A 25,336-nucleotide genomic window follows, 5' to 3' on the forward strand; every position below is an offset into this window, starting at 1 on the left:
ATACCGGTCGACGTGTGGGACACATCGACTGGTTTGAGACGTGCACTAAGAGATGGCTACTGGCAAGATACCGGTCGACGTGTGGGAAGCTACTCGGTCGACGTGTAGAATTTTACATCGACCGGTTTGGGTTATCCTCACTCATTTTTTTTTTGCCACTGTCCAAAGAAAAATAGAATGCATCACTTTTTGGGATCAACCACCCACGCCACTACACTCACGTATAAGTTTACATACATTTCAACACTAAATTACAATTTCAACAACTACGTTGTTAGTAAAATTTGCCACACGTCACTAAAATACAATAAAGGGTTTTGAGTGAATAAAACTTAATTACATTACCCAATGGCCAAAATTATAAACTTATTTACATTCCCCAAAACTATGATTATACATGAAATGGCCAAATACAAAATAGCAAAAAAAATCATCTTCTAACAACTTTCAAGCTTACGGAGGATTTTTATCCGCCATTTCCTTGCCATGACCTGAAAAAAATATAAGTATGGTGGGGTGAGCAATTTCCTCAGTAGGTGGCGCCTAAGACGCACCTCATGAAACCCCATGAATCCAAAACAAAGAATAGGCCAATAGGAGTCGGGGTCATACAATATAGGGGAAAATACAACATGGTTACCAATCTCTACAATTAATAAGATGCAATGAAGATGTAATGCATGCTGATGTCACTCCCCATTTTCACAATTTAATCATCACTTTCAAATTGTTAATACAGCCCGCCCTTTGGTGACCCCGCAGTGACGCGAGAGGAGGATTGGCTAGTGTCCCTGACCCTTGGTACCCCCGCGGCATCATTATGGGGCCAGCTAGCTCAACCACTCTAGGGCGACTTCCTAGTCCCCTCTAGGCTATATTAACCTCCGGCCCTTTGGTACCCCCGCGGCGACCGGGTTTTTCCAAAACACTTTCATCAAAACATTCTTTCCCAAAACTCCCCATTTTCATTTCAAAAACAATTTCTTCTCTTCATGCAACCCAATGGTGTACATGCATGTCTCATGATCTCAATACTATAAAATTGAGGAATTTAACACAACACAAGTAAGCATGTTCTCATACTTTTAATATTTCAACAATAATGAATCATCACAAAATACGATAGGGCATGCTTTCCTACACCATTCATAGCATGTGAACAATACAATAGGCATAACTCACAATATAAGCATGTTTTCCATATATTACAATCAAGACAAGTCTTCACATATTCACATATATACAATCAAGACAATTTAGGCTACAATTAACACAATTAAGCATGTTATAATACAATTCATGTAGATTAACTCACAAAGGTACATGAATAATGTGAATTAGGAAGCCCCTACCTCAAATTGAGCAAAACCCTTAAAATGATCAAGAATTTCGAAATCCAAGGGAAGCACCAAAGCTGGAATTGCTTACACTAGCGTGTAGAGCTCGTCGTGCTCTCCGTTTCGCCTCAAACGTCACTTAAAAATTCTAAGAATTGAGAGAGTTATCTTGACTTAAAGCTTGAAGCAAAAGAAGGAAGAAAAATGAAGATGAAAGAGAGGAAGAAGGAGAATAGCGGGGAGAGAGAAATGAGGAAGCAAAATAGTGGCCTCTAGACCACTTTTGAGATAGTGGTGGCCCCGCAGTTCCTTTTTATTTCTCTTTTTCTTTAATCTTCCATTTACACCACATATACATATACAATGCACCACATACAAATACCACTTAATCCACATAATCTAAAATGCCTAAAAATGCAAATGGACCCAACCACCATTCCGAACGACAAACGTGAAAAGACAGAAATACCCTTATCTCTACGAATTTCCGAAAAAATAAAAAATACTGAAAATTGGAAACGTTATAGTGAAGAAGTATGGGATCATGCTATGGGGGGATATTTTCACAACCGCAACTACGACAAGTATAAACATAGCCATCCAACCACAATTACACAATGTATGCCAATGAGATGCAATGTCATGTAAATGTCATTCCCTATTTTCGAAACAATTTCGTTTCACCGTTTCAAATCGTTAGTGCAATCTGACCTATGGCAACTCTATGGCGTCACACGAGGAGAATTGGTTAGCTATCTCCGACCATATGGCAACTCCAATGCGTCGTTTCGGGCCTAGGTAGCTTAACCACGCTAGGGTCCTTCCCTAGTCCCCTCTAGACCACACTAACGCCACAGACCACTAAGCAACTCCTAGGCACCCGGGTTTTCGCAAACACTTTTCAAAAACATTTTTCCAAAAATAATTTCATTTCATTTCAAAAGAATTTTTTTCCTTTTCTTTCCCAATAAAATGCATGAACGTTTCATGCTTCATATATGCCATAAGCCCATACTTTTCATCCTTAACAATATTGCACATTTAATAAAGAAATTCTCACAAAACATGGCATGCTTACAATTAACATAATTTCAGCAATCTTACACTTGGACAAAACCATAATCATTTAAGCATGCTTCCGGTATTTAATCAACAACCATATACACAAATTACTTACAACAAGAGAACTCACATAGATATACAAATCCGAAACATAATATCATAATAATTTCTCAAGAATTAACCACAAATAGACATGTTATATACTAAAATATATAAACAAATCACAAAAATCAAAAAAATGTGCGGATTAGAACACCTCTACCTCAATTAGAAGAGAAAGTCTCAAAACAGCCAAAAAATTTGAAATTCAAAGGGTGGCCAAACTGAGATTTGCTCCAATCAAAACGTAGGTCTCGACGCGCTCGTTGACTTTGCCTTCAGTGGCAAAGTCTAAATCCCAACAGTTATGGCTAGATCTAAGATCAAAATGTGGGAGAAAAAAAAAAAAAAAAGAAAAAAAAAAGAAAAAGAAATAGAGAGTAGGCTACTGGCATGAGAGAGACGATAATGATGGTCATCTAATGGCCTTAAGACAATTTGTAATGGTATAAAGCAAGGGTGGGTCCTATAGAATAAACAAATATTTCTTAACATTAATACGTATACATATCTATACACTAATCAATTACAACCACAAAATAAACATGTAAAGAAGCATAAAAGACATGAAATGCAATGGACCCGAAACACTATTCCCGTGCTCAACAACTCCGGTAACGGGTCGCACATGGGACCTCCTATCTCGAAAAATAAAAAAATATCGAAATGGCAACCCATGCATTCCCAAGAATCCTAAACTCAAAAAAATGCTCCAACCAACTTCTAAACACACCTGGCATATCCCACGGTGTCCGACACACAAATCTGGATTTGCACCATGTGCAAAATCTTTTAAATACTGCTATTAAAAATACATCGATAACTTTGTGGGTTCAAATGTAGAGTACCTAGAAGCAGCAACTCAAACTCCTTCACCTTCTCGGTGTTCTTAGAAGAATGAACGATCACTTTGCTTACTGAAAATGCCAGGACCATATGTCGAAGAGATCACATCCACTAGTAGGGGGAATTGTAAGGAAACAAATAAGGTCACTGGTAAACAGGCTAATGCAGCCACTGGAATAAGAATCCATCCTTTTCTGTGGCCAAACACAAGATAGAGCGTGGCACTGAAGGTTATCATCATGGATGTTATTGAGAGGAACAAGGTAACAAGACCGATTATCAACCTTTTTGGTAGACTGTACAGAAAATCTTGCTCTGCATAGCGCGATGTAAGGATGGACAAGAACATTAACAAGGAAGCTGTGGATGTGAAGAGAGAGATTGCATCTGACACTGCAAATATAATGAAGCCAATTTGTTTGGAAAACATTGGTAGGCCATCTGCATTGTTGCCACCTGGTACAGTAATAGCTGCTGCAAATACTACAGTGGCAATGAGTGCCGCTGCAATGGTGCATGAATTTGCTGTCTCTTTCATCCATTTCTCTCCTTCACTTACCAAGTCCTTGTGTTCCTCACTAAATACCATTGCTGGAGTTTTTTTAGCATTGTTTTCCATTTCTTTGTAGGCTGGGATTACAAACTTCTCCACTTCCTGTATGATAGCCGTAACTTCAAAACAATGGACAACTTTGATATGCTTCTTATATGAAGTGGAATGTCAAATTTTGAAAAGTAATTTTTTATATACAATTCAATTAAAGTGAAAAATGATTTTGGGGCTGAAAAATTCATGCAAAAAAGGGAACCACCATTAAAAACAAGAGAAATGAGTTTGATACCTTAAACCATTGTAACTCACGCTGCATCTGCAGAGCAGCACCTGAAACAAGATTGAGTTTATGTGGAGGCGCCAACTTTCCGGCCAAGTGCAATATTGTGTTATTAAAATTGTCTCTAAAGTGTGTTATGTACTGCTTATGCTCACTCATCTGATAGACGAGGTTGAAAACATTTTCATTACGGTTTACAACTGCAATTTGAAATATGTAACGACCATCTGCATCCATGTACCAAGTTGAATCGGGAATTGTATCCACCAGTTCTTCTAAAATCTCATGAATACCCATCCTTGCCGACTCAAGGTATGCATTCTCGAAGAATTGCCCGGTTCCGTAGTAATCACTAAATGAATACATTCCTTGGCACAAGCATTTGACGAGTTGAAGAGCTTGAAGATGCCTCAATTTTTCCTCTCGGATGTGCTTGATAGGAGTTACTGCAATTTAGATAGTAAGTAAAGGATGTTACATGTTTCAATTGAAACTATGTGCACCTAAATGGAAACTTCTTGTGTCTTACCTAATTCCATGACTTTGGCAAGTAGGACATGCAATTTTGGCCATTGACAGTTGTCTGCTGGATTCTCAATGTCACCAGCATTTGGGTTCTCAATGTCACCAGCATTTGGGTTGTTAGAGTAGTTCTCCAACTTCACAGGAACACCTTCCAGACAAAATGTATATACAGAAAATTAACCGAGGACACACTTATAGCTTCCACTTTTAATCAAATTGTTAGAAAATCCCTTGACCAGTATACTTATGAAAAAAACGAAGGTAATTATGACACCATATATTGTGCAAATTGATTCACAGCCGTACCCTTAATTGTTGTTGGTAAAAGAAATTAAGATTTTGAATGTATGGAAAAGAAGAAATAATTGGACCGGAGAAATGAACTAACGAGAATAGATGAAACGCTGCCAAAAGTTGAGGCGACATCCACTTGGAAATGCAGATGGTTTTTTGGTTATTGCTAGCAGAGGATAGTCACCATTATCAAGTTTAATGAATGTAGCCAGATCAGGGTCGCGTTGAACCAAATCCAGGGCCACGTCTGTAAAAGTACAATAATAAATTACCCAATCATCAGATCATATCATATCAAGTACTGATTGATATGTGTGTGTGTGTATATACTAAATTAGAAATAGTACTAGGCACGTACTAGGTAGCAGCTAGAATAGAATTAATTAATTAAGGTGGATTGCTTACCTAAAAATCCAGAATCTATAACATGAACAAGAAGCCGAACACCTGAATATTGGTCTGCATATGGAGTGGGATGGTGATGGTCTATGGTTGCCTTCATTAAATATAAAAGCGTTTCCTTGTGGGCATACAAAGCAGCCAAGTGAACTGGAAACAAACCATCGTTGTTCTTCATTTGAAGCAATGCTGGGTTTTTGTCCACCAATATCATTGCGGCTTTTGTGTTGCCCAATCTGGCTGCAGTGCATAGGGCTGTCTCGCTTGGATAGTTACGTAGAGCAAGTGCCTCCCATGGCATTAGTTCTACTAACTTCTCCAGAAAATCAATTGCTTTGTGTGTCCCAACTGCTCTGTGAAGTAGTGTTTCGTTGTTTGCAGTGACATAGGCTGTCAATGCACTTTTATCTTGGGCCAACAATCTTTTCGCGCTCTCCCAATCGCCTTTCATTATAGCCTTGTACACTGGCAGGTACCTTCTTAAGTCTAATTCATTTCATGCACGTTCAAATCACAATTAATTAGATCATCTAATTATTAATTGTGTTTCAGTATTTCAGTGCATTAATTTATTTGTTGATTAGACTTTCTTTTCAATTTTAACTTTAATTAGAAACTTTTAGCTAGATAAAATTGAGCATTGTTAATAACTACAAACCTAGTCCAATTCTACATAAAAGAAAAAGCTATTAAAAAAAAAAATTACTAAAAACAAAAAAAGCTACATTAGCTTCCGAAAAAAAAATAATAATAAAAAAAACTACATTGATCTGTATAGAAACTTTTTAGATTCCCAGAAAAGAATAAAATTGAGTATTGTTAATAACTACAAACCTAATCCAACTCTACATAAATGAATAATTCTTGTTGGACTCTTAGAAACGAAGGGTCAAAACAGGAAGACGACTACAAACATCTGGTTGTTAATAACTACAAACCTAATCCAATTCTACATAAATGAATAATTCTTGTTGGACTCTTAGAAACGAAGAATCAAAACAGGAAGACGACTACAAACATCTGGCGAGTCCTAAACAAAATCCCGCCAACACAAGCATCATATCTGTTTGTATTTTTAAATCTTTATTCTATTATTGATTTTACTTTTACAGTAACACAATTTCATATTTGTTTACCTTTGCTGTTATTTTTTATTCAAACGAAGGAATCAAAACAGAAGATGAGTTCAACAATCGACACAAACTTTATTGGATAATGCTTCAATTATGCCCATCGGGACAAATTGTGTGCTTCACACTAATATGTCTCAATAAAAGGTTGACACCTTTTTTAAACTTAAAAAGATACAAAACATGGGTCATACCCATTTTTTAGGGTTAAACCCGATTGATCTATTTTTTTTCCTCTCTTTGCTCCCATCTGTGTATCTCGCCTCGTCTGCATCTTTATTTTTCCTTAGCTCCAGCCAACAATCATTCCAAACATAGTCTTTCCTACCAGGACCTCCACCACTACGCTTTATACTGGATTTCGATTTCGTCTTAGAAAGGATTGATTTATTTTCTTGAAACAGGTATGTTAAAACATTATATTTGTCCATATAAATTTGAGGTAGATTTTGAAAAGGGATAAATATAAATGGTTAGTTTAATTTTTTTAATGATGGTTTTCTATCTTCAGAAAATTAAAAATAACAGAAAAATATAAGAAAGACAATTTTCCATTAGTGTTGTTCTCTAGAAACAGAATTAAAGGAAGATACATTCAACATTAGAATTTGGAATGATTGGTGACCGGAGTCAAGGGAAAAAAAAGATGTGGATGACAAATACACAGATGGAAATGACCAAACAAAGAGAAAAAAAAAAAATAGACATATCGAATTTAACACTAAAAAAATTAGTATAACTCATGTTTTATATTTTCATAAGTTTAAAAAGATGTCAATACTTATTCTCTATTTTATTTGAGTATGATTCTATTTATAACAAAAGTGTCTGCCTCTTCGCTCCTTATTAAATTGAGAATGTGAATTAAAGGCTAACTCTAAAACTATATCGTCATTAGAGTGGGACCCACAACGGAAAGAAGGCATACATAGCTTCGAGGTTTCTTTGCCGTTACATTTCTTGATTTTTTTTTTCCAGAAGGAATAAGTTTCATCACAATTTATGATTTTTGATGATTGTTTTTCAAAAAAAATAATTGTTATATTCTATTTGAGTATGATTTTATTGATGGTATCTTTGCTTTATTTTTTACTTTTTCCATTGAGGAATTCGATGAAATAAATTTCATCCAATTTAGGATTTTTGAATTCTATTTGGGTATAAATTTATTGATTTTACGTTTGCATTTTTTTTTTTTTTTTTTTTGTTATTTTTTTTTCTAGTGGAATTTGATGGAATAGTTTTAATCAAATTTATGGTTTTTGATTTTTTTTTTCTCTATTTTATTTAAGTATGATTATATTAATTTTACCTTTGCTTTTATTTTTTTTATTTTTTTTCCTTATAAAATTTGATGGAATAGTGCCAGACACTTATTACGTGGAATTTGATGGAATATGTTTAGTCTAATTAAGGGTTTTGATTAAGTTCTTACTTTTTTTTTGATTAATAAATTTATATTTTTTCTAATTATATTCTATTTATAACTCTTTCCATTATAATAATTTAGGTAGCTACCTTTTCTATTATATTCTATTTCAAACTATTTCCTAAATATTATTGTAATAAATTATTTATAACATTGACATAAAGTTTAGGATTCTTAAGAATAATTTTGTAAATAGAATTCTTAAGTGTACTTTATAGAGTTTAGAATTTCATTAGTAATTGATATGAAAATTTTGGAGTCTATTATTAAGAGAATTAATTTTTTATATTTATTGAAATAAATAATATTATAAAAAATAAAAGAATTATATATCAAATACTAATAAAATTTTAATCTCTATCAACGGCTTCCAAGAATCGTATAAGCAAATTTATTCTTTTATTTGTATTTTTGAGTATTTATAATTTTTTATTAGGGTAAATTGCACTCATATACCTATCTTTCAGTCAATGCACTCAGCACACGCACAAGTTTACATTGACACCTCTTAGGGTATGTTTGGTAGAGTGGGTTTGAAGAGGAAGGATAACATTAGTTATGAGGGAAATGGAAGGGAAGGATAATTTTAGGAAAAAAAAAAAAGGGAAAAATAGAAAAGGGAATTATTTTAATAAATTAACTATTATACCCTTTTATATTTTAATAAATAAATATATATATATATCTCCTATACTGCACAAGAAAAAAATAATAAATAAATAAATAAATTAGGGCAAATCATTTTAGCCTCCCCAATCTCGTCGCCTCCATCTCTATTATATATATATATGAAGAAAAAAAAAATTAGGGCAAATCATTTCAGCCTCCCCCAATCTCGCCTCCATCTCTATTCTCATTCTCAACTCTCTCTCTCTCTCTCTCTCTGCAAGAATCAAAAGTTCAAAACCCGTATGGTATATCATTTTAGATTGGTCAAAAAATCAAAACCCAAAAAGGTTCCATATATATATATATATATATATATATATATATCAGTTTCCATCGCCGCTGTTCCGGCTCAATCAAAACCCATATATTTCGCAAGCTTCTATATATATATATATATATATATTAGTTTCCATCGCCGCTGTTCCAGTTCAATCAAAACCCATATCAAGGGCAAGATTGGCATCTGAAATCACACACTAAGCCTCTCATTCCCTTTCCCTTCATTTCCTCTCATTTTTTGGAGGTTAAGAAATTTACTGTTGAAGGCACAAGTTAACCCTCCAAACCCTTCCCTTCCAATAATTTTTGTCAAACACAAATTTTTAATCCCCCTCCATCACCTTCCCTTCCCTTTCCTCCCATTTCCACTCTACCAAACTGACGCTTAAAGTTTCAAAATCTTTCTGTCAACGCTACTCAACAAATGATCAACACACAAGTTTACATTGACACCTCTTAAAGTTGCAAAATCTTTCCTACACACCCTCTTGACCTTAAAAAGACCTAAATATCCTTCAATTAGTGCCAACAAGTAGTTTTTAATTATAAAATAACCTAAATGCCCTTTGACCCCATTAATCCACTCTCTCCTTCACCCCCGATTATGAAATCAGCACAACCAGATCACCATCACCCCCAAAGCACGACGACGCCACAAAGCCAGTCCGGTGGACTCCCCACCATGTTGTGGCACCAAATTGAACCTTCATGGATTCTCGTTGACACAGATCCAAATCTCCCATCCGTTCAATGACCGTCACGCCACGATATAAGATCGGAACCGTTGAAGGATTGAATGCTCGGAGATCAACGATGACAAACTCTCTGGTTCGAATCGGAACTGTTGAAGGAGATTGGGTGAAGTGTGCACTAGCGGCGTTGATTCGACCTTGTCACATCAACAGAGGCGTAGACTGTGGTGGTGTCGAAACCACCTCCACTACGGCCACCATTGGAGGTATACTGCTCACTTGATTTCTTTGAAGAGAGATGGGTCAAGCATGCGAGCAATGCCTCCTTGAAAGGGCGTGTGTGACAATGACACAACAAGCTCCGGCTGATTCGGCGATCTTGGCCCGGTCAGAGTTGGTGACTTTGACAATTGCTCCGCCACGAAGCATTTGGGCGGGTCAGGAGGCATGTTTGGTGTGGCGGTGTGTTGTGGTGGTGGTGTATGGGTGTAAAGGTAGTTGTGGTGGTGGGTGTGGCGGTGGTTGTGGTGGTGTGTGTGTGTGTGTGTGTGGTGGTGGTGGTTGAGAGCCTGAGAGGGGATTTGTGTGACGATGACACAAGAAGCATTTGGACGAGTCCGGAGGCGTGTTTGGTGTGGCGATATGCGTAATGGTGGTGGATGAGAGGAGATTATGGAATAATATGATGATGGTTATTTTTTTCAATTTACAAATTTGATGGTAAATATGATTTTTGAAACATCAGTATCAATGTTGACTGAAAGCTTAAGAAATGTGAGTACAATTTATCCCTTTTATTATCCATAAAACAGTTCTTTACTCTTAAAAGTTCTATATCAACTATTAATAAAATCTTAAATTCTATCAACCACTCCTAAAAATGGTATGGTATATACAAAATTATTCTTATATTTTAATTTTTGATCATTTCTATTTTTTTTATTTACAATGTCCGGTAATAGTATCATAAACCCTGTTAGCTGCTCTTAAGATTTTTATCACCTTGCAAAATTATTTATATGTACATATATATATGTGTGTGTGTGTGTGTTAAGTGCTCTGCATAGCATTTTCATCTATATTTTAAAAAGTGTGCTATTATTTTTGACATAAAATAATATTTTAATGCTCATTTTGTCTTTTTAACCTCTCGAAAATGCCTAAGAGGTGTGTACTTTAGAAATTCTCATAGCAATAAGAATTTCTTAACAAATACTACTATAAAATAGAAACCTAATTAGACTAAAAATTTGAGGCACAATTCCTAATAATAAATATACATATGTATACATATATACATGTAAAGAGGCTATGTTTGATAAAGAGACATGTCTTTTTTTTTGTTTGGTAAAATGCTAAAGAAATATGTTGGTTTGCAAATTCCAATTTTAAGATCTCAAAAGTGTTTGTGCTTGCTTTGCCAAATATATAACATATGATATACTATGCTTTAAATCATGCAAATTCACTTAAGAAACACTTCTATGAAGGTGTCGTGTTCATATTCGACATCGTATCGGACGCAGATACTTCATGAATATTCCTAAACACATCTCCGACAAGTTATGGCCATATCCAAGATTTAAAAATAATTATTATTATTTTAGACATTTGGCCAACACATCTTAAATACTTTGTCGACACATCTTTGACACTTGATCAACACATTCCGGATACTTTACCAATATATCCTACACTTTGATTTATATAAAACAAACAAATGACCGATACTATTATTAACATGCATCAAAGTGTTGAACCTCTTTTTCTTTAAAAATTTAACATTAAATACATGTCACAATATATAATAAATAAAAATATAGCTATAATTAATGAATAAATAGGAGAGTTATATGATATACAATATAATTTATTTATTTATTTTTAAATATCAACATATCTTTATCTTCTAACTTATATAAATTTAGTATCAAAATTATAAATTAATAAAAATTCTATAATTGTCTTATTCAATAGATATAGAAATGAAAATTTATATTTATACTAGTTCTAGTTACGCCCATGCCGTGTACGTGTCTTATTTTTTCAAAATTTAATGTGTGACTGTATTTGTGTCATATCGTAATTTTGTCCATGATAGAAGTTTTGATCAATTTTTGTTACTTAGGGCCTATTTGGTAGTTTTGGGTCGGGTACTGTAACATTGTTTTAGGCCGCAACAAGTTTGGTAAATAATGATTTGTTTTGTACAATACCAAAATACTTCATAAATAGTGTCCTGAGGTCAAAAGACAATTCCTGTTCGCGAATTATATTGGTTTCGTGTCAATTTAAGGGTATTCTACTAAATATCTCAATCCAAACATAGCCCATTTTATAATCATGTCAAAGACCTCAACATTAACACAACCGGTTTATTAAATGGGTTATACGTTTTAGCTTATTTAATTACCTATTACTAAAATCAGATATTATATTATGTAGATTATTTATAATCCTCGAACAGACAATTAATATTAGAAAATATATACTCCCTCTGTCACATATTAGAAGTTCATTTTTCCTTTTTAGGTTGTCCCAAATTAGGTATTCATTTTGAAATCAAACAAAATAAATTCAATCTTTCCATAATTACCCTTATAATTTTTCAAAAATCTTTCAACTTAGTATTATATATATTTAAAGTTAAAAGAATAATTAATTTAATAATTTGAAAGGGAGTAATACATTAATTGTATGTCCTCTTATAAGGCTATAATATCAAAGATGTACAATTAAAATGAGACGGAGGTAATAAGTTTCAATTCAATCAAATTACTAAATAGTCTCTAATACACAAGATAGTAAATTAAAATACACAAGTAGTTATTACATAACCTAATTATTCAAGGTAAGAAGAAAAACATTGAACAACCCATAGTCGAGTACCCAACATGCAAATGTTTAAGTAACTCCAATCACTTAAAAAGTAACTCCAATCACTTAAAAATCATAAGGCGTAACATGAATACTGAAAAGAAATGGCAGCTAAGAAGCGAATGCATATTTTTGTTAAGATTTATGTTAAAATAACCTAATTGTCCATAACTAAATGAGTATAAATGGGTTGAACCCCCTCAACCCTAACACGACACGATTAATTAATCGAGTTAATCGTGTTGACATGTCTATGACCCAAATTCGATTACTTAATTGGGTTAATCGTGTTGACATATTTATGTCACAAACCCGATTAAGATTAACTCAAATTCACTTATCTTGTGTCGTGTTCGAATCATGTTAACGAGTCATGTCGAACTTTGCCTTCTCTAACTGAAACACCAATTTGTTGTTTTTACATATTTCTATACTGTACTAACACGATGAATAATATCTAATTTTTTATTGATAAATTCTGAAATGACTGTTTAAAACTAGGCATTATATTTTTCAAACTTGCAATAGTTTTTATATTTTTGTTTTAAAAATATATTGTAACAAATTTTAAGTTAACAAACATGTTTCCAATCACTATTTACACACCGCACAATAAAAACGTTGTTTCTATTTCGGATGAAAACAAAAACAGAAAATGTTTTCAATTACCAAACAGGCCCTTAATGATTGGTTTTTTGTGCAACTCTAGTAAATAATGTCTAGCAACCCTTTTTTTTTTTTTTTTTTAAACCTAGCAAGAACAAGTGTCAAAGTCATACGGCATCTACAAGGCAAGGACCAACACGTCACAAACTAAACAAGAACTACATACATAACCCCAAAAAAAAAAAGCTAGCAAAACAAAACTAACACCCATGTCAATATCGCAGTCTTGACAACAAACTAATTCTAAAAGGTGTTAGTAATTGTGGAAGTAGGAGCACCCACAAGTAAAACTAGCTGAGTTGTAAAAGATTGAGATGACTCTGAAGTATAAAAATCCACCAAATGAGCCCCAGACTTTCCAAAGGATTCAGACCGCAGTCCAACCGCACCACTAACAGCATGCATATCAACCGGCTAAGCCACATCATTGACAACCAAAGCCTTAACCTTCTTCTCCTCTCTCACACTGCAATGTGGAGAACAACCCGAGGTAGATTGCCTGCGCTTCCGACCTTTCTCAGAAGCGTACCCAAGACTCCAAGCCAGCAGAGCCACACACGTTAAACCAATTTAGACAAGAGAAGGTTGCAACACAATAAAACTCAGACCTCGATAGCATAGTTGTAGCACCGACTTAGACAAAATATTAGTAAAGTCAATGAAAGGCCCCACATCAACCAAACAAGAGCATTTGAAAAAATCTTGAGGACACGGCAGACATGACGTCACTAGATATAACACCGCCTTAGACAAAGATCGAACAAATTCAAAGAAAGGGTCCCACAACACGCAACCAATATCGATTAAAATTTTTGGAGGAAACGTCATACATGACGTCACAAAGTCGTCCTCCAAAAAACAGAAGCCAACCACCACAGCCGACCCAGCCAAAGCTCGCCTATCACGCCCACAGAAGCACCAAGGACAGCGGACGCCGGCAAACCACACAGCGTCGAGAAATCCACTTGCCATTGCCAAGTGCACCCACAAAGGAAGCACCCTAAAGAAACAACCATACAGATCCACGACCAACCATCAACCCGTCCATATCAGTCTGTTTTTTAATGGTTATGGGTGAACCATATTTAGTTTAAGGATTAAGATGGGTTAGGTAATTTTTAACCATTTAAGTTGAGGGTCAGGATGGGTTGAATATGGTTAACCATATTCAACCCATATTTCACCCATCACATAACAAACACACAACACACATTTATTCTATATTACACTCAACTCATTTCTCTTTCTAAAATTATCTCACTCACATTCCTCTCTCTATATTTGTTTCTCATCAATCCTCTCTCTCTAAGTTTATCTCTCTATAAATTTCTTCTAAAAAAAATAATTTTAAAAATTTTAAATAATTAAAAATAATTAAAAAATTTTAAAAATTAAAAATTAAAAAAAAATTAAAACCTTTCGAAAAAAAAAAAAATTTAAAATTTTTTTTTTTTGACAAATTTAACGGCAACGCGAATGAGGTGCATTTCAGGGGTGTATGGCACCGCCGAGATTTGAGATCCGGGGAAGAAGAGCCGATGGTTGGGGATGTTCAACACGGCGGAGGAGGCGGTGAGGGCGTACGACGTCGCCGCGAGGGAGTTTCGCGGCAACAAAGCGAGGACTAATTTCTCGGTTCCGAAGGAGGTGAGTGTGAGGAACATTAACAACGGTGGTGGTAAGAAGATAGATGTGATGATGATCAAGAAGAGTAGTTGTAATCAGAGTAGTACTGTGGAGTCGTCCGGGTTTTCGCCGACGCTAATGGTTGATTCGACACCGTTGGATCTGTTTTTTTTTTTTTTTTTTTTTTTTTTTTTTTTTTTTTTTTTTTGTAGTTTTCCCTTTTCTTCTGTTTTTGGAAACAGGGATAAGATTAGGTATCAGAGAAGTGTTGGAGCTTCGGTGAAATTTTTTTAAAAAAATAAAAAATAATAATTAATGAGTCCACGGGTAATAATGGGTTTACCCTGCCCATTTTTAACCCGTTCTGAACGAATTAAATATGGGTCTTGACCCATATTGACCCGTCTATTTTCAACCCAATCCAAATCCGATCCAACCCGCCCATTTGCCACCCCTATCCAAACCCAAATCCATACCAGATTCAGCCAACAAAGAAGAACATCACAAACCCCCTTATTCCCCCTCATCAGCCTAGCACGCAGGACCGATTCACCCACATCAGACAACCGAAAACCAAATCCTAAAGGAAAATAAAATAGAATACGTAACAACGATAAACTTAGTAATTGAAAGACGAAATCTAGGGTAACTACAAACCAACGCCATATCTCCAAAGACAGATCAGCCCACCCAACACAAGTATGGCGCAGAAAACCCACCAGATCTACAGACAAGAAACCCCCCATCACCTACAACTCAGACGCTCAACTCAGAAAGAGATCCACACCAACAATCAACCACCCACCACCAAAAGGATCGCAATGAACGCAAACACCAGAACTCTCGATGAAACGAGACGATCTCTCCATAGAGAAAACCTCGACAGCAGCGAGGAACCGGAACAAGACTCTTTCAATTAATCGTCTTAACAACTCTTTGTAATAAGAATATAATCTCTCTCTTCTCAAGATGTTTATCCTCATGATTGTTATACGAATGGATAACAAAATTTGATTAAGAATTGTAGCATTTTCCATCTAAGTAATGTTATCAAGAGATAGCTCTCTAGATTTCAAGAGAGATCCCTCGCCACGAGCTCTCCATTTTAACCAATAAATTAAAAAATCTATTAAATCCAAAAATAGCATTAGATTGGGAGGAGATTTTGAATTTTCGATCCTTTTCAACAAAAGTGATATGGTGCCTAATACTTTGGAACTGTGGGTCTATTTCTGTCAAATGAGAACCAGAAAGGAATAAAGGGAAAAAGAAAATAAATTTGATTTTGTAATGAAATTTGTCTCGTTGTCCTGAATGTAGTTCATCATTTGACTACCCAGGTTGGTTGCGCAAATGGCTTCATGAATGATAGCATTCTATAATCGATAAACCAAGAATTATAATTTTGAAGCATGAATTGTTTTCAGCTTACCAGACATCGTTGCGGGAAATGATCACTCTCTTGGTGTGGTGGTGCCCACACACTCTCTGTTTGACTTTAATTGGTCAATGGTCCGCCAAAGTTCAAGTTGTGCAGGTTCCTATCGACTCTCTTGTACATTTGACAGTCTAGGAGACGAGATAGGATCCGGATTGCACTGATGACTGAACATACTTGAGTTTGTGAACTTTCAATGTGCTTTTGCCCGGTGGGTTGACACGGAGAACACACGGGCTCACGGCGGGTTGGAGAATACAAACGCTCTTTTTATAAGAAGCAACTTGGATTAGTTTACATTAATAAATAAATAAACCCTAGCTATTCTATATAACAGAAGTCATATTCCAAGTTACAAGACATAACTTGGACGAATTTATAATTGTTTGAATGAGAGAGAGAGAGACTGAATATACAACTAAAGACATGAACTGGCCGGCAATGAGGACGCCCTTCTTTTATATATATAATCAGAGTAAATAATCATCTTGATGCAAGTGGTCCCTACTAGGGTGGTAAACGCCTTGTGGAGGTAGGTCACAATAAATTGGTATCTAATTAAGTTACCAATATGCCCACAGGACAAATAGCAGGAGTGAGTAGACGAAACTGGGCCACAATGCAAGTGGGGCATTCCGTTTTTCAAAATTTTGGATGGTTCATTTTATATTTGGTGGATTAATTTAATAAAAAATTATTTTAAAAGTTGTTAAAAAGGTTTGACTTGACTTAGATAAAATCCTATTTTATTTTTTATCAAAAAATTATTAAATAGTCATAATTCATTTCATACCTGATGAATTAATCTAATAAAAATCAATATTGATTCAACAAGTGTCAATAAATTATAATTTCTATACGTGCAACACAGGTTGATAAAATCTAATTTACAATAAAATCATAAATTATATGGTAGGTTGTGGTGGGAGTCTCTGTCAATATATAGTTGTTTTAGCACTTTGCACAGATCGAGAAGGAATCTGAAACATGTGCACGAGTTTTTTTCTTTTTCTTTAAAGGGCCCACGGCGGGTTGGAGAATACAAACGCTCTATTTATAAGAAGCAACTTGGATTAGTTTACATTAAAAATAAATAAATAAATAAATATTAGCGTTAGCACTTTGCACAGATCGACGACAAGGAATCTAAAACATGTGCGCATGAGTTTTTTCTTTTTCTTTAAAGGTCATGTAGTGGTGACAATGCTCCAATCTGCTGGGATAAATTTCAGTGTTGTAGTCAGTGAAGAATTCAGAAAATTATGTACAGTCAAATAGTAAATTTTTTATAATTTTCTTCCCATGGTGTTAAAAAAAATAAAAGAAAAGAATTAAGTGTAAGAAATACCTCTCTTAGATTCAAAAGGTGCAAAAAATTTCTTATTGTTTTTTTTTTTTTTGCGCACAAAGCCTCATACTCTTTGTCTTGGTGCAATTTGTCCCCTAATTAACTATTTTGACCAAAAAAAATTTCAAAAATCCCAAAATGCCCTCCCTCTAATGAAGGCCATAGTTGGCAAACTCCATTTCCAACCAAGCTTCGTTCATCCCAAAAACTCCTTCCGACCACCCCATAGTCGACAAGATTTGCCCCACTTTTTCCACCAAACGTCGGCACCACCGTCGTCCTCCTCCTTCGCCGCCCCTCCCTCATCCCTCGCTTTAAAACAACAACCGCCCCGTCGCCAAAGATAGCACCGTAAAAAAAAAAAAAAAAAAAAAAAAATTGGTGAACTGCTCGAAGAATACCAAATTTGATCATGCATGTAATTGTTTGATATTGAGAGCATGCTTGTAATTGTTATAATTAATTTCATTTGATTCATCTTGTCAAAGAATAAAAAAATGGTGATGTGTGTGTATATATATCATTTATCAGTCTAAATTGGCTCTTGTAAAGAATTCATGCACATGATTACTGATGGTGACGTTTTACATAGCTGAATTTCGAAATAGTCAAATTTTGAAATAGTGGAAACCATTTGGGTGCTTCTATATTCATCATCCTCAATAAATTTTCATCAACTAGTTTATTAGGTTCAGAATTTCAGGTACAAGTACAACTGGGAGGAAAGAAGTGGTCTCTTTGATCCTCATCTTTCTGTCTTCTTCAGGGGATTTAATAATAAACCTCTATCGATCTGTGCAATTCTAAAAATTGCTCCTAATTTTAGTTGAGACATCTTCATCTTTGCTCACTGTAGTGCTTGCCGCTTCATCACCGTCTGTCGCAGTTCATCTCCTTGCAAAGTTTCTGGGTCTGTCACCAAAATGGGTTTTTTTGTTTGCAAAGCTATCTTCCATGATAAAGCGGTGGTTGCTTGAAGGAGAGGGATGAGGAGGGGGCGGCGGGGGAGGGGGAGGGGGACTGGTGCTGTAATGACCTAATCATTTTTCTTTTGTTTCTTTTTTTCAAATTTTACGGATAATTTTTTTCGGTTGATTTTTCTTTTTTGAGTTCAGTTTCTCGTCACTTTGTGTCGTCTCGAGTGCTCGGGAATAGTTTCCGAGACTCTTTCCTTATGATTCACAACTTCCTTATGAGGACTACGTCATTTCCACATTTTCTTTTTTCGACATTTTTTATTTTTCGTCTTTTTTTCGTTTTCGTTTTCGTTTTCGTTTTCCTTTCGTGTAACCTCACTTTTTCGTATTCGGAGTTAATTTTTGACTTCACGAATTTTCATTCCAGTTGATTTCCTCGAAATGCGTAACTTTACTTTTGGAGAAAAACTCGCTGATTGTTTCTTTTTCCCGCAAGGGCGTGGTTGAAAAGATTCTTCAGAAACATTTTCTTCTCCTAGGGTATTTTTCGTAAATATCTTTTGAAAACATTTTATTTCAGGGGTTTTTAAAAAAATATCTTTTGAAATATATTTTTATTCTGGCCAGTGTGAGCAGTTATCCTTTTTTGTAAAGGTCATTGTGCAATTAATGAAAGTTATTGCAAAATGTCTCGTTTTGAGCTTAGATCATCATACGGGATTCATTTTCACTTTTTGTCGAGTTGCGTACTCTTAGAATTGCCTTCTGATAGTTTTCTCCAATTTTAAGGTTTTCGGCTCCGGTTGCCGCCCAACTTGTTCAGGACATATCGTTGTGCTCGGGACTCGGTTTTTTACGCTGTTTATTCCACTGTTCATTTTTTCTCATTTTGGTCCTTTTTCGTTCATGGTGTTTCACCGTTTGAGTGTGTCTACCTTGGATGTACAAGAATCATGATTTGGGATTCACATTATGCCTTAGATATTTTGTAGACTTGAAATATTTGATTCATGTAATTGTTGGCATGAAATGTTATTTTTGGTTTACAATGTCAAAACTTGTATATTTTATTCTAAATATGTAATGTGCACATAAGTTGTAATGTTTCCATTTTTTTTTTTGCCATTTTTCATTTTCCCGAATTTTCTGTTTTTACAAGTGCATTTTCGTCTTTTCTCGTTTTGCGTGCCGGACACCGTGGAGTGTGCCGGGTGTGTCTGAAAGTTGATTGGGGCATTTCTTTGAGTTCAGGACTCCTAGAAATGCAATGGTTGCCATTTCGGCATTTTTCAGTTTTTCGGACCGGACGGTCCCTGGGGGGACCCGCTACCAGAATTGTTGCGTACGGGGTTTTCGTTTAGGTCCATTTGCATCATAATCATTTTATTTAATGTATTATATGATGTTGTGAATTATTAATTGTGTGGTCTAAAAGAAAATGAAAATAAAATAAAAAAGAAATTAATTTTGGTGGTGGGACCCACCACCACTTTTAATGGCCAAAAGGCCACATTTGAGGCCTCAAACTCTCTCTCTCTCTTTCTCTTTCTAGATTTTTCTTTTTCTTTTGGTTTCAAATTTTTAAACTTTGATTTCTCCTTCATCTTTTGGAGTTTTTAGGTGCCGTTTGCGGCAAATTAAAGAGCGCGTTGAGATCTTCGATTTGATCGGAGCAAAAGTGGTTTTGGTGCACCCTAGGAATTTTGAATTCTAGGGCTTGGATTGGGCAAATTGGGGGTTTTTGAAATTCTTGGGTAGGGGTTTCTAATACATATTTTCTTGGGCCTTTTGTGAATTAATCATCTTAATTTGTGTTTAACATGCTTAATTTTGTAGAAATTTCATGCTATATGTATATATGTTGTGCCAAAGTTGTGACTATGTGTTGCTTGGTATATATGATGATGAACCATGCTTAATTGATGATTAATTTGTGCTCTTTGTACAGTTGGTGCTAAATTTCATGACTTGAAAGTATGAATTATGCCGTAGAAATTTTGTGAAGCATGTGACAATGTGTTAGTTAAAATTATATGAAAAAGCATGCTTAGTTAATGATCTTATTTGCCTATGGTGTGGTAATGCTAGATGTTGTGTTATGGGAGTATGATGTTTATTTTCTTTGAAATTCTTTACAAGGCATGCTATATTGCTAATGTTTGATTTGTGAAGTATATAATCCTCCATGGGCCTAGCATTGAAAAACAAGATGCATTCATACATTGCATTGGGCAAAGAATTGGGAAAATTTATTTGAAATAAATGAAAGAAAGGGGATTTTTGATAAAAATGGTTTTGTGAAAAATCAGGTCGTCGCGGAGTCACCAAAGGGCCGTGGTGTTAGTATAACCTAGAGAGAACTAGGGAAATCACCTTAGCATGGTTGAGCTATCTGGGCCCCAAATGACGCCACGGAGGTACCAAGGGTCAGGGACAGTAACCAATCCTTCTCTCGTGTAGCCGCGGAGTCACCAACGGACGGGTTATATTAACAGTTTGAAAAGTGATGGATGATTTTGAAAATGGGGAGCGACATAACACGGCATTGCATTCCATAACACCATATTGTTCATTTGGATTTGAAATTAAATTATTGTATCTTCTCCCGGCCTAGCATGATCCCGTTCCCTATTGTTCTATTCATTCCTTAAATTCACGGGGTCACAAGAGGTGTGTCTTAGGTACCACCTACTAAGCAATTTTGCTCACCCCTTATTATTAACATTTTTCAGGTCACGGAAATGAGGTGGTGGATGACATTCCTCCAGAAGCATGAAGGGGGACTTGAAGTGTGTTTTGCAACTATTTTGTAAACATGAGCCATTTTTGTAAAGTAGCATCTTGAAATGTAAATGTATTAAGTTGTATGTTATGACCTTGTAACATAATTATGAGCTTAGACTCCTTTTTGATGTAAATTTGGGACAAAAGTGTAAAGGCTTTGTATTAATTTTTATTTGAATGGAAAATGATGTTGAGATCTATTAAATTGTTGATATAAGGGACCATGGCATGTAGATCATTATTATGCATTGTGTTGGGATAGGTTTTGAACTTAGATTAAGGTCACCAATGGACCATAGCAGTGCCTAAGTGCACAAGTTCATGATTTCAGGCTTTCAGGTCATTTTTTTTAGTTTCTGGACTTGGGGAACCGGTACCACATCCGAGAACTGATTCAAGGGGTACTTGGTTCACGTTCTGGGCTCTCTATCCATGTGGAACCAGTACCAAGATTTGGGAACCGGTTCCAGCCCTCCAGTGGGTATTTTGCCTTTCATTTTTTTTTTTTTTTTTCAACTTTGATCACTTAACTTCGTTTGGTCATAACTTCTTCGTTCAGAACCCAAATATGGTCATTCTTAAGCCCATTTTCAAGGATTTTAAATAAGATTTCCAATGGGACCAACCTCATCCTCAAAATCCATTTATGTTGGGAGTTATGGTCATTTTAGTGGGACAATGTCGGGATTTTTCATGAACCAGGTAAGGGTACTTTTGGGAAATCATATCCGGTGACCGTAGAACCTTACCGAACATTATGGAATGTCTTGAATAATTGTTTTAAACTTCATTTGACTAGTTTATGGTCTTATTACCCTCTAACATTGTAAAATAACCATTTTACCCCCAGTATGTCCTCGGGTTTGGTTAAGGACCCGGTTAGCGATCTGGACCCCGGTTTGGGTCGTTACATAAGTGCACCTTTTGATATATATTTGACATGTATGTAATGAGGCCATGGGCCAAGTAATTTTTATTTGTATTCTAAGTACTTTTACTTTCAAGTGATATTGTAGAAAAATGGAAAAAGTGAATGATTTAGCTTTACTACATTTGCATGGGGTATGGGAAATGTGCTAAGGCACATTCATAGGGTCTCTTGATTTATGTGTGAAGTGTGGCCAAACGCCAAATGATCTTTTGAAACCATTTTATAATTTTAAGTTTCAAAATTTCTTTTAAAGTCCATTTTAGGCAAACTTGAACTTTGGTAGGTCAAATATTGCATCGGGCTTATATGGGGCCCATGAGTCATTCCCGCGCACTTAAATTCACTATTTACATTTGTGTTCATAATCGTTTTAGCACACAACACCATATAAGGTCAAATAAACACTTGGTGCAAAGTTGTATTTTTATTGTTTTTGACAAAAATTGATCTAAGGGTATTCTGGGCATTTCACATCGCAAATTAAAATTCTCTTTTGACATGGTCAGATAGAAAACTTGATTTTAGCGTGGGGGTTTTTTCTTTGTGTTTTTTCAAAAAGTTCATTTTGAGGCCCAAATTTGCTCTCAGTTGCAGCAAATAGCTATTGTCAGCCGTACACCCCACGCACGCACGCGCCACGTATCAACGCGCTCATGGGCATGCTGCCCTAGTGCGTTGGGCCGCCGCGACTCTTTTTCTTCTTCGGGTCCATTCTCCCTCGTTCGGACTCCGAATGAGATGAATTTTTTTAAAAAAATTATTAATTTTTTGTTATTTTTCCAATGGTGTGGTCGGTAGTACCCATTTTTACTTCAAAAATGACCATTTTTCCCCTAGGGCTAAAATTTTCCATTTTTAAACTTTGTTTCTGCACTTTGACTCCTTGAGTCCCATGACTTCATGGGAAGTCACGCTTGTGTCTTAGGGATGACGTACATTCCAAGATAGTTGTTTTATTTTCTTTCGTTTCCGTATTTCATTGGGTGAAAGTATTTCATGATGATGAAATGCATATTGGAAAGACAGCGAAAAATTAAGACTATGTTTGGAGGAGATTCCCCATTCTAAAATTCCTTCCATTTGAAGGCCTTTGAAGAATGCCTTTCAATGGAATGAATTTAAATGAAAAAAGCTGTTTGGGGATGTAATTTTTGAAATTCCTTTAATAATTAACAGTGTTTTACACTTTTTAAAATTCCTTTAATAATTAACAGTGTTTCAACTATACACTTTTATCCTTCGTAACTATGAAAAATTAAAGAAAACGATGAGAGCACTTGTGTGTGTTAATTTACAGAGACAGATCTGAGAGAGAAAAATACGTGAAGATCAGAGAGACTAGGGTTCCAAACGTAATAATAGAGACAGATCCGAGAGAGAAAAATACGTGAAGAGAGAGACTAGGGTTCCAAACATAGATCTTGAGAACTAAAAACTTAAGGTTATAGTATTAGATACTTTTATTTTCACAACAAAGAGAAACAATGATCTCATTAGCAACAATTGTCATTGTTGAGAATAAAAAAAAAAAAAACTCATTAAAATTCTAATTGCACGCAAATATGAGAGATAACTGTAAGATATTAATTTATATTTTGGCAATTATCGTAGGCAAACCGGTCCAAGTTAAGTTGTAATTTAACATACTTGTTTTACAAGTCATAGAGATCAACAGGGACTACAGAATTGGAAAGTGGTTTGAACTTACCATATTTGAAGAGTTTATGAAGAAAAGGGTAAGAACACTATTATAGGAAGGAATATGAATAAGGTTGGACATTCTACACCTACCATGTTGGTCTAAAATTTTCATAGAATGAAACAAGGCTGAAAGAATTCGAATATCCAAGTCTGCCAACCTTGAACCGGTTTAAGATGCTCAAGTTTGAGTCACTGCCAAACTTGAACCCGTTCAAGTTCAGCTTCCTTGAACCGGTTCAAGAATTCCTGTTTACAATACAACTACAGTTTCCTTATTCTGAAGTATTTCCCAATTGGTTTAGAATTGTACCAAATCCTATGCACGAAATTTACCAAATTTTCAGAGGGATTAGGTCATTCTATACTCTATATAAACCATGTCATATACATTGGTTTATTTACGGCTTTTACATTATTATTCAGATATTATTCAAAGCTTTAGGAAGATTATTTTTGCAGAAAATCAGAGTTTATTTTACAGATATCTTTCTAGAACACATACACACAAACACAGAGTATAGAGTTGTAGTGTTCAAATCCTGATCATGATCATGCAGGCGTATTAACATCGATCAAACGAAGAAGATTTTCTTCGATATCATTCAGACGATTAAAGAATAGAAGTAACCACAGTCACACTTTGAAAGGGTTAGAGCATTCGTGGAGTGCTGTGTGATTTACCTGCTACTCTTCTACAAGTATCAAGTGTAAGTCTGAGGTCGAGTTGCTGTTAGACGAGGAGTCCAAAGCCAGAGGATCGTCAGCGGTTGGTGTGGTATAGAACGATAGGGTGTGAGTCAAAGTCAAAGTTCGGTATACTTTGCTTCAAGCATAGTCGATTGGTTTACTTTGGACTGTACAAGTCCACGAGGTTTTTCCCATTATAATTGACGTATTTTATCAACTGGGGTTTCCTCGTTAAAATCCTAGTGTCATCTCTTACTTTATACTTTGTTTTATTTGACTGCATGCGATTAATTGTTTAACTGCTAAAATAAGTAAAGTTGGTAACGACACAGATCTGTTTTAAACTTTCCTATATACATTCCGCTGCGTACGACTCACAAATTGGTATCAAAGCCAATCTCTATACATTGAGTTGATCCTTGTTGGAAAGTATAGTTTTATTTTCAAAAATTGTTTTAATCATATCTTATGCGTTGAAAGAAGGCGGTTCTAATCAACGTGGTCCCTTATTTGAATGAGATAATTACAATTTTTGGAAATCAAAGATGAGAGCCTATTTGCAAAATTCTGGTGGTAAAACTTAGGCAATAGTTGAATCTGGCTTTACACCTCCTACAATAGATACAACTGTGGATGGTAAAATAGTCAAAGAGCTAAAAGAAACTTTTGTTTTTAGTGCTATTGAAACTGAGCGTAATGATGCTAATGGCAAAGTTTTATATTTAATTATTAATTCTGTCGTTCCATCTGAATATGCTAGAATTTCT

General features: G+C 35.3%; 1 protein-coding gene across 2 annotated transcripts; it reads right to left on the bottom strand.

The window, feature by feature from the left end:
* Positions 1-243: 243 nt before the first annotated feature.
* LOC132276010 (protein ACCELERATED CELL DEATH 6-like) lies at positions 244-16,693 on the bottom strand. Of its 2 annotated transcripts, XM_059777248.1 has the most exons (7): positions 16,196-16,693; positions 5,402-5,881; positions 5,091-5,243; positions 4,707-4,850; positions 4,187-4,623; positions 3,347-3,999; positions 244-491 (listed from the first exon to the last, which is right to left on the bottom strand). In XM_059777248.1, the coding sequence occupies exons 1-6, from the start codon at positions 16,200-16,202 to the stop codon at positions 3,388-3,390; spliced, it is 1,833 nt and encodes a 610-aa protein (XP_059633231.1). In that variant the 5' UTR covers positions 16,203-16,693; the 3' UTR covers positions 244-491; positions 3,347-3,387. The 2 variants fall into 2 exon arrangements, with proteins under 2 accessions (XP_059633231.1, XP_059633230.1); XM_059777247.1 differs by lacking the exon at positions 244-491 and having other exon boundaries at positions 2,968-3,999.
* Positions 16,694-25,336: the final 8,643 nt, after the last annotated feature.

This window comes from Cornus florida, unplaced genomic scaffold, assembly GCF_030987335.1.
Source record: "Cornus florida cultivar Cherokee Brave unplaced genomic scaffold, ASM3098733v1 CherokeeBrave_3.0.0_Hap2_Chr10, whole genome shotgun sequence".
Taxonomy (NCBI): Eukaryota; Viridiplantae; Streptophyta; class Magnoliopsida; order Cornales; family Cornaceae; genus Cornus; species Cornus florida.